General features: G+C 32.6%; 1 protein-coding gene across 2 annotated transcripts; it reads right to left on the bottom strand.

Annotated features, from left to right (window-relative positions):
* Positions 1-7,930: 7,930 nt before the first annotated feature.
* Positions 7,931-11,055, bottom strand: LOC107925623 (cytokinin riboside 5'-monophosphate phosphoribohydrolase LOG7). Of its 2 annotated transcripts, none has more exons than XM_016856330.2 (7): positions 10,842-11,055; positions 10,007-10,104; positions 9,626-9,656; positions 9,435-9,534; positions 9,262-9,332; positions 8,523-8,666; positions 7,931-8,326 (listed from the first exon to the last, which is right to left on the bottom strand). In XM_016856330.2, the coding sequence occupies exons 1-7, from the start codon at positions 10,947-10,949 to the stop codon at positions 8,231-8,233; spliced, it is 648 nt and encodes a 215-aa protein (XP_016711819.1). In that variant the 5' UTR covers positions 10,950-11,055; the 3' UTR covers positions 7,931-8,230. The 2 variants fall into 2 exon arrangements, with proteins under 2 accessions (XP_016711819.1, XP_040970581.1); XM_041114647.1 differs by lacking the exon at positions 10,842-11,055 and adding an exon at positions 10,253-10,382.

Genomic DNA, 11,055 nt, shown 5'->3' with positions numbered 1-11,055 from the left:
ATTAACAAGGAGGAGAGATGTTACATCTTGAGGCATCTACAAGGGTACTCTAGATCCCCTAAACACATATTAGGCAAAAAGGGAGTCCTCAAGAAGTTCGTATAGAGAAGCTCACGCTGCGATATCTGGGGCACCTATTTTCTTTTGTGATTAATCTATTCTCTTCAAATTCTGTTTCTGACAAATTTCAGTTCGGTCATTGTTATGATCTTTTTCAAGCATTTTGCATCGAAATGATGATTAATGAACTAATAACACTTTCACAAAAGAAGTTCTGCATATTACTCTGAAAGTTTCTAAATAGTACAGAAACCTGAAACAGGACTGTTATTTAGAACTAACCAAACTTAAGAATTGGAAAATTTTGAGAAAGAAGAGTTTAAATGGGGGCTACCTTTTTCGGTTTTTTGTTCAAATATTTAAGCTGAACAACAAGACAGGGTACTGTTTCAGTGATATAACCTTGATAAACAAATAACAATGGCAACCCAAACATTAAAAAAGGATCATTCGCATAACATGTTACACTCATGCATTTATAGATCATTCATATCACATCTAGTCAGGAGCATTTGATTCATTTCGATCATAGCATCCTAATCATTTGACATAATCATAGATACATAGAACCAATTCTACAGGTCAAGAATCAGTAAATTCACAGGCCTTAAACCCCTAAGCAGTAGGGTAACAGGTTAAATTTACAGATCTTAACCCCCTAAGCAGTAAGAAAACAGATCGAAGGTGATGGGACTTAAACCCCTAAGCAGTAGGGTAACAGGCTGATTTTACAAATCTTAACCCCTAAGCAGTAGTGGAGCAGATCAACGACGATGGGCCTCAAACCCCTAAGCAGTATGATAACAGGCTGAATTTACAGATCTAAACCCCTAAACAGTAGGGTAACAGGCTGAATTTACAGATTTTAACCCCCTAAGCAGTAGTGGAGCAGTTCGACGATGAAGGGCCTTAAACCCCTAAGCAGTAGAGTAACAAGCTAAATTTACAGATCTTATCACCCTCAGCAGTAGGGAAACAAATCGAAGACGAAGGGCCTTAAACCCCTAAGCAGTAGGGTAATAGGCTAAATTTACAGATCTTATCACCCTAAGCAGTAGGGAAATAGATTGAAGGTGATGGGCCCTAAATCCCTAAAGTAGTAGGGTAACAGGCTACAGATCTTAACCCCCTAAGTAGTAGGGAAACAGATCGAAGGGGATGGGCCTTAAACCCCTAAGCAGTAGGGTAACAGGCTGGAAATTACAAATCTTTTCTCCCTAAAATGGCGTTGAAGCGGTTCGAAGCCACAGCAGATCTCTTTGAAGTTTTAGTGGAGAAGATCGAAGTCACAAGTCTTATCTCCCTGAAGTTGCAGTGGAGTAGATTGAAAATAACGAATCTTATTTCCCTGAAGTTGTAGTGGAACAGATTAAAGCTATAAATAAACAGATTTTATCTCTTTGAAGTTGCAGTAGAGCAGATCAAAACGAATCTTATCTCTATGAAATTGCAGTAGAGTAGATCAAAACAAACTCCATCTTCTTGAAGTTGCAATAGAATTGGTTAAAGCTACAAGTAGTCGCAATGGAGTAGATCAAAGCAACAGTTCCTATACCCCTGAGGATGCGGTGGATTGGAATGAAGCTACTTGAAAGAAGAGGAGCTCCGAAGAAGTCAAGACCCAGTGAGACCGGGCAAATTTGGCTCTTTTTACGTCTTTGCTCCATTCTCGTTACACGACGACGAGCAAAGAAACATAAAAAAAGAAAGAAAAAATACCTTGTGACGGCGGACGGCGGTGGTCCGGCGACCGGGGCTCCGCCGGAGGGGAAAAGCTTGAGAGGATTTGGGGGGAGAGGTTTCAATTTTTTCTGGAAAGAATGAGAAAAATGAATTTTTTTTAAAAAAACTTGGCTTTTATAGTAGGGTAAAACGACACCGTTTTGTGCCTAGGGTCTGAACGCCAAAATGGCGTCGTTTCGTCTGACCGGCGTACTACCCGACCCGACGCCTGAGGATCCGCCTGTTTTGCTGCGACTGGGATAATTGCGCGCACAGTCCTTCCGCTTTCTGGGGATCTTTTAATATGGTCATTTTCATTTTTATAATTTTGGCCACAGTTTGTTTATCTATTTCAATTTAACCCTCAAAATTCTTAATATGCAAACCTACGAACGGCGTCGTTTTGGAAGCTGGGAATATTTCTCCTCAAGGTCCTTGTCCCTTTGTGCGCGTTACATTTGGGCCCCATATTTTCGTTTCATTTCGATTTGCCCCAAAAACTTCCATTTTAACTTCAATTCTGTCCTTTTCATTGCTTTGGTTGCTTTATCACATTATTATTATTATTTATTCATTTTATTATTAATTCATTAATTTATTATTAACGCATTCTTATTATTTTTATTAATGTATTATTATTATTTTGTTAATATTACTATTATAATTATATTTTATTTTTGTGTTTATTTATTTATTCATTTTATTATTAATTTATTATTATTAACACATTCTTATTATTTTTATTAATGTATTATTATTATTTGTTGTTCTATTTTTTATTACTATTATTATTACTATATTTATTATTATTACTACTTTTATATTATTATATTTTTCCCCATTACTCTTTAAATACACTTATTTTATTTTTATTCCTCACTTACGTTATACATTATTTATTTATTTGTATTATTACTATTAATATTGTTATTTATCATTGCTATACTATCATTTTTTAGTTTTACATAATGATTGTTCATTTATTACTAGTTCCTTTTAATTTCGAATATTTCCTAGCTTATTCATTATTTCCTTTTTATTCGTTTTATTCATGTATTTTATTTTTGCTCTTACCATTATCCTTCACATCCACATCTATGTTTATTCTGTTATGCCTATCAATACCAAAATTTGTATTTGTTTATGCATTCTTTATTATCCCATTTTATTACAATTTATGTTATACTAACTTTTACCCAACCCAAAATAATTCTTTCACAAAAGTAATATTCCGTATTTGGTAATTCGAGACAATCGTGCCCTAACTTACTAGGTTTCGATTTTTCTCATTTAACCTAAATAACGGAATGTTCTTTTAAATCACAATACGAGTTTTGAAATAAATGCTTACTCTCGAAGATACGAGGTGTTGTGTCCTAACTTACTAAATATGACATCTTGTTACCTCGAGATAAGAGCTTTTGCAAATAAAGGCAATATTCGGTATTAAGAAATTCGAGAAAATGTGCCCTAACTTACTGGGTTTCGACTTTTCTCGTTTACCCTAAATAACCGAACATCCTTTTTAAAAAAGTTAAAATACATGAATTTTAAATAAAGGCAAGCTCATTCTCAAAGTTCGAGATGCCGTGTCCTAACTTACTGGGCGTGACATTTTATTACTTCGAGATGAGAGGGTCTTTAACATCCGTTTTAATTTATTCGATCATTTTTAAATCAGCATTAATACAAAGAGGGATCGCATTTTAAATTCTTTCAAGTCTTCAAATCCTAGACACTAAGACACTGATTAATCTACTAGGTACTAGTTTTGGGTGTATCGAGGGTGCTAATCCTTCCTCGTGCGTAACCAACTCCCGAACCTGTTTTCTTGATTTACGTGGACCAAAATCGTTGTTTAAATAAATCAAACCATTTATTAAAAACAACCACTTTTATGAGGTGACCCGATCACACCTTATCAAAAAAGATTGGTGGCGACTCCTCTATTCGTTTTGATTTTCCAAATGAAAGTCAATTTCTGTTTTTTTTAAATGGTTTCGACACCTATGAACTTACTAAGTATCGTATATGCTTACCTGTTTTTTTTTCCTAAAGATCACATTGCGGAACAAGTCAAGCAGGATTGATATTGAAGCTTGCACTATCCTACGATTGAATCAATAGATTTTTGAACATTTGAATCCTAAATTGTGGCATGTATATAGGTGTTTTAATGTATATGAATTATCTTATAGATATGAGTCTTTATAAGTCAAATATGGTGTTAAGCTTGATTTATGTGGTTTGGATGTTGATTTTTGTAATGTTAATGCTTGAATGAAATATCATGGTTTGGTATCAGTATGAGGCATCAGAGAGGGCATTTTTGGTTGTGAATTGATCAAGTTAGTATTTGATTAATGGTTTGACATGTATACTTAGATAAGGAATGATATGCCTAATGGTTGATTGGAGGTTATAAGTTGTTATTAATATGAATGTGATTGTTTGTACATGTTTTGGTATGTATTAGAACTGTTTTGATGCAGGTAATGTTAACCATTTATGTGCAATTTGGTGAAATGTGAGGTAACATTGAAATAGGTACCAAACGGCTCAAAATTTACCAAAAACAAAGTCTATGTCCTGACGAGCAATCTTACTCATTGCAACGTTGGCTGACTGTGATTCACGTTGTGACGTTAAGTTGCCTAAGGTCACAATATGACAAACTGTTTGGTGACGTTAGTCTTGAGATTTTGAAACTTTACAATTTGGTTCTATTTCAAACTTGGGTCAACAAAAGAGCTTTCGTGAGCTCGATTAAGACTCAAATTTGTTTATGTATCATAATATAAATGTGCTTAATAGATAATTGTATGTTTGAATGATTATGTTACTGTATAATTGATTGTAGTTGTTCCGATAACGAATGTGGTATCCTATAACTTAGACCTGGCGATCGGGTTGGTGAAAGGTGTTACATGGTGTCATGATTTCATTGGTTTTGTAGAACAAGTTCATGCTAAAAAATTAATAAATATTATTATTGGGCATTTTTGCCTTTTTATACTTTAATGCTCCTCAATCTTGGTTGTTGGATTTGTCAAATTTTAGAGTTTTAATTAATGATTGTTGATTTTGAAATCTCAATTTTAGAATATATCTTTCTAAGTTAGATTTATCAGAATATTAATAAGCAACCCGCCAACAATTTAGTGTTATTGCTTCTTATTTATTTGCCTTAATGTTATTGCTTCTTATTTATTTGCCTTACTCTTCTACCAATGTAGAAAGGGGTTTTAAGACAAGAAACACAGGATAAGCTGGCTGACTCAAGTTTAGATTGTATCCCTTTCTCTATGGCATTTTATCTTATTTCTTCTTTATTAATGGCTTTTCACTTTTTTTTCTTTTGAAAAAAAGATTCATATGATGGGATTTAAATTTAAAAGATTAAATTGTCTAAATCATTAATTTTGTCATTTCAACTTAAACTTCATCATTATTTTATGTAAAGTTTATACATAAAATTTGTTCAGTGTGTGTGCAGATTTTCATAGTAAATATCAAATAATCTTGTAATGACCTAAAATTCACGGGCATCGAAAAATGCGTTGTCGGGCTTCTGTCTTAGTAAAACAAATTCATAAATATTTATTGAAAATATTTACGAAGCTAGTTGTGTGTTTAATTAGGTTCTAGTTAGGTGAAGTTGATTTAATTAGGAGTGCTTAAGAAAAAGGATTAAATTGTAATAGAGGTAAAATTTTAATTATAGATTTAAAAAAGTAAAAAGGACTAAATAGGCAATTGAGCCATTTTAGTTAATTGAGGCTGTTTAACATTGAAATATTAAAGATTTTTAGTTAATATTTTTATTATAATATATTATATTGTTATATTAATATTATATTATATTATATTATTATTATATATATATAACAAAAGAAAGAAAACAAAAGAAACAGAATAGGTGAGGGACGAAACAGAGAGAAAGAAGAAAGAAAATGAAAGAAAAGAATTTAGGGTTTTCGAAGGTTCAAATTCAAATTGGTAAGTCAATTTAAGTCTTTTTTTTGTAATTTTTGAGTTTTTATGATCCTAGAACAAAAATACTACTAGATATATGTTGAAATTTTGGAAGTTATTAGATTTTTATATACTAATTTTGTTGAGTAAAAGTGTGAATTAGGGATTGAATTAATAGAATTTCAAGTTAGAAGTGGGAGAAGGATTAAATTGTAGAATAGGCTATAAATTTTGTGTAATAGGGACTAAATTGCAAGAAATTTGAAATTAGGTATTTATGATGAAAATTAGAGAGTTAAGTTTAAGTTTGGTTGAAAATTGAATATAAATAAGGTATGAATTGGGATGGAAAAATAGATGATTTTAATTAAGGATTAAATTGGAATTAAGGTAGAAGTTAAATAGGAAATTCAAGTATCTGATGTGAATAATTGATGTATTAATAATTGTAAATTATTTTAATTTTAATTCTCGTAACTAACATCGAACCGGAGACATCGGCTCAAAAGGGAAAGGAAAAGATTGTCGGAGAGTAACTCGGGAGAAATTCTGGTTTGTATTAATATAATTCGAATTTAGTTATTATTTATTTTTGAATTTTAATTAATTTGTGTGGTAAGTGGAGTTGAGGTAAGAAATTATATTGAATTATGAATTACGTGAATATTTGAATATATATTAATTGGAAATTGAAAGTAATTTGAATTGAATTAAATAAGTTATTGTGATATTGAATTGAAAATATGAGAATTAGTGATTGGTATGAATTTGATTGAAATTGAATTGAGAAAGTGAATTGAAAACCCTATTAACTAGTCGGGCTAAGTCGGATATAGTTGGCATGCCATAAGATTGGAAGTGTTCAAGGTTACTTCGACTTCGAGTCGATGAGATACTGAGTGTCATTATATTACTTTGGATGGATTCGATGAGGTATTAGGTACCAACTTACTTCGGCATGGCCGATGAGACACTGGGTGTCATATTGGTGTGTTTGCTTGGATCCGTGTATCCGTCAAAGACCGAATCACGTTAATAGGGGAAAATGAATAAATTTTGATAATATAAATTCTATTGAATGATTTTATATATGAAATGAAAGAAATATTGATAGGAGATGTGGGAATGGAATGAATTTTGAGATAGTGAAATATTGTATGAATTCAATTGGATACGAGTTTGAAAAGTTACTATTATTATTAAATAAATTAATTTAATATGTATCACTTATTAAAAGGATAAAAGTATAAATTGAATAAGTATACTTATTTGCATGATTTACAAAATTGAATTATAGTAATACCACTTAGTATAATATACTCAGCGTACGGTTGTTTTTCATGCGCAGGTTAGTAGAAGTCAAACGATCCAGTCCAACACCCAGGGTCGATCCCGACCTCAGAAACTTGGTGATGTATATATTTCTTTTTGGTAAAGGTGGCATGTACCTAGGTTATGTATATGTGTCATGATGGATTTTGGTTGTAATAGATGACATATGTTTTTTGAATAGACATATGAAAGAATAAGAAGATAAAATGGCACATATGATATATTAAAATTTGAAATGGAAATAAAATGAAATTTCTAAACTAATCTTACTATTGCTTGTGAATGTTTAGTGAATAGATTATCAGGTTGGTGTCTTGATATGCTTTAAATGTAATTGTATATAAAATTGTAATGGTTATGATATTGGTTTGAATTGGATATGTTTTAAGCTTGCAAGGTTGGTTAGATGATTATGAAGGGGTTATATTGAACTCACACGGTCTAGTTTATACGGTGTGAGCCCTGTATTTATTAAATAAATAAATAAATAAAAATAAAAAATTAGAATTTTATGTAAAATTTCTCGAGCACTCGAATTAGTCCCGATTCACTTCTAACACATATTTTGGGCCTCGAGGGTCCATAAAAGGGACATTATGAATGTTTTACAATATGTATGTTATTTATTTGTGTAAGGTTTATAATATGTCTGAAAGGTTCGGTAATGCTCCGTAACCCTATTTCAGTATCGATTTAGGTTTAGGGAGTGTTACAAATCTAGTATATATTTATGGCCCAACTTAACCAATGTCCATCATTTCTTTACTCATTTTATTTTGGGGTCTAGGGTTTGTATCCATTTCCAAGAGAAAGCTCAAACAATCAATTGCTAGAAACAAAATAATAAGAAGTTTTTGGATTATGATTTCTTCACAGTTTAACAAAGAGGTAAAGGGAAAGGAACATTGCATCTATTCTCTACCAACATGTATTATATTATATATAACAATTTTTTTCTTTGTGTGACACCGCCTAGTCTTGCCCATGTTCCAAAATTTCACCCAAAAGAGAAACTCCATGTACGATCTCCTTACATGATTATACGGTATAACAACCGTATATACCTCTATATATACATACATACTTAGTAGGTAAAACTCTTCAAAATTTAAGATAATATTAATTGAGCCGAAATGATACATCAGATGGCAATTTCGGATTCCGGCACGTAACTAAATATATCCACCTCTTCCCATACTAACTTTGATGTTATTTCATCTTGCTGAGGTACATATTCCTGGCAACCAAAAAAAAAAGTCAGTGTGGCGAAGAAAAGAAACATCATTGCTTGAAGTATGGGTAATTAAAAGGAGACTAAGTTGTTTAATTATGGCACTAAATGGGGGGCATTAGCGAACCTTCAAACATGTGAATTTGCTATTCATATATACATACATATATATATATAAAAGGAATTTTAATTAATTAATTACCTCTAATTGTCTAACTAATTGTTTCGCAGTTGGGGCAGACACGATAATGCGTCGTGCAATAGGTGAAATAAAACCTTCATCAACCGCCTTGTCGATGAAACACAACAATGAATTATAAAATCCATCGACATTCAACAGCCCCACCTGTCAAAATAATATGTAAATATAAATACGAATATAATATGAATATACGAGAGCTTTCGATCCTTCAATTCATCAACATTTATATTTTATTTTTCTCCCACTCAAATGGAGATGTTGCAAATCAATTCTCCCAAACCATGAAACACGAGCTTCATTATTTTATTGAACCATATGCTATGATTCCATGTGAATTCCATTATTGTAAACACCACATGCTTTGATTCTCTTAGTTTTTTCTTCCTAACCCATCATTAAGTTACTGATTTATCAAAAGCGAGTCAACTTTGCTTTCGAAGTATATATATGGAGCCTTAAAATAACATTAATGTACTCAAAAGACACGACAAGTCAAACAGTACATACCATAAAAAACATACCTTAATCCCAAACTTAAAAACAAACAAACTGAATTCTACAACACGGAAACATGATGTCTCGTAAAAGTTGTCAAAGGGGAAGGCAACATGTTTTCTCTGTAATAAGAAACCATTTGCCTTGATTTGATATTTTACCACCATTATTAATCGAACAAATCATTTTCAAGACCAAGTTATAACTATTAAACTCAATGATTGACATTAACAAATTTTCTTACAGGTTTATGATGGATTCCAAGTTGAGCCCAAGTTATAACTTCCAACAGTTCCTCAAGGGTGCCATAGCCACCTGATATATATATATATATATATATAAACATCAACATCAACATCAACATATTACATGTAAGAACATAATATTAGTATAAGAGAGTTGGTGTAGGACTTGTACCGGGGAGTGCGATAAAGGCATCGGCCTGTCGTGCCATTTCGGCTTTCCTTTGATGCATATCCGATACAGCTCTCACTTCTCCGACGGTCACGCCGGTAATCTGTGAGGCATTAAACTTTGTATCATTATTAATAGGCCAGATAAATTGACGGCTACGCATTATCCATTTCAAGGGTCTAAAATAATTTTACCTCTCTAGGCATCAAGGTCCTTGGAATGACACTGCAACATATGTCCGAACCATAAATTAGAATCATTGTAAAGCAAGGACCAAAAAAGTGATTTACCTTTCTCAATCGACCAAAGCTAGCTTTTTTAAAAAAGAAAACTTTACAATATGTTGCTTTATGGAGAAATCCAATTTGACCACTTAAAACATAGAAGAAATCATTTTGCACGTGAAATTTTTTTAAACAACAAAACAAAGGGAACAAATCAATTATTTTGTTTAGACAAGCAGTTGATCCCATGATGTCTGCCTTTGTTGATAAACTCACTGCCACAGACAATTGGAAAAAAAAAAAGAATTTGCATGGTTCAAGGGGAAAAAAAGGGAGAGAGAAAGAACAAACCCTAGAACATGGCGCCCACCATCATGAACTGCCTGAGAAATAAGACCCATTAACCCCACGCTTCCACCTCCATAGACCAAATCAATCCTTCTCTCCACCTTCAAGAAACACGACACCATTTTTTTATTACATACAATGCATTGAAAACCAAACCCCATTAACATGCACGTGCCACAATGAACATAAACAAATTGTGTAAGGTTGAGTGGGAAGAGAATGATTTTTAAAAAAAAAAAAAAAACCTACAAAATAGAAATGCCAAAGGGAAGAACACGCTGAAAGGGGACATGAGATCAAGGGGAGCACGTTTGTTTCCCTTGGGAATAGCAGGTGATTATTGATTATGATGATGATTATTATTATTTGTTTATATTACTGTACTAATTTTCAAAGGGTTCTTAAGAAAGAAAACAAACAAACAAACCAAATGAAACAAAAGATCATGCAAGAAAGCTGCTCAACTGACAGGCAGGTTACAGCTAGCAAAGTCCCTCTCTCTCTCTCTCTCTCTCTCTCTCTCTCTCTCTCACACACACACACACACACGGAGACACATGCCTAACATAAACCCTAACCCTTCTCTCCTACCATTATACAGCTAATTCCCTTCTACAATCATAACCCCACGTCCATGGCTTCATTGTTTCAAGTTTCAATACAAATTGAAAACAATTCAAAAGAAAGACTCAATGTTGAAAGACTGTAATGACTGTGATAACATCCATAATCGCGATAAATGCATAAAAGGGTATGAATTGAAACAGATTTAATTTTCCGGAAAACTAGAAATCAAAGGAAAAAAAAAAAGATGATTTGATTGTTTGAATGGATTTACCAGTTCTTTGCCCAACTCCACAGCAGCTTCTTGGTAACTAGCTTTCTTCCCAGAACTGCTCCCGCAAAACACACAAATCCTTTTAAACCTAGACTTTGTCTCTTCCATTTCCCTTGCTCTTTGTGTTTTTTTTTCCTCTCTCACTTTTGTGGCCAACAATTATGATGTTGAAGAAAGATGAGAAATGAGAACAAAGTGAGTACTTTTTCTAGCC

The sequence above is a fragment of the Gossypium hirsutum genome, chromosome A01 (genome assembly GCF_007990345.1).
Source record: "Gossypium hirsutum isolate 1008001.06 chromosome A01, Gossypium_hirsutum_v2.1, whole genome shotgun sequence".
NCBI lineage: Eukaryota > Viridiplantae > Streptophyta > Magnoliopsida > Malvales > Malvaceae > Gossypium > Gossypium hirsutum.
This window is presented reverse-complemented; position numbering and strand designations above follow the sequence as displayed.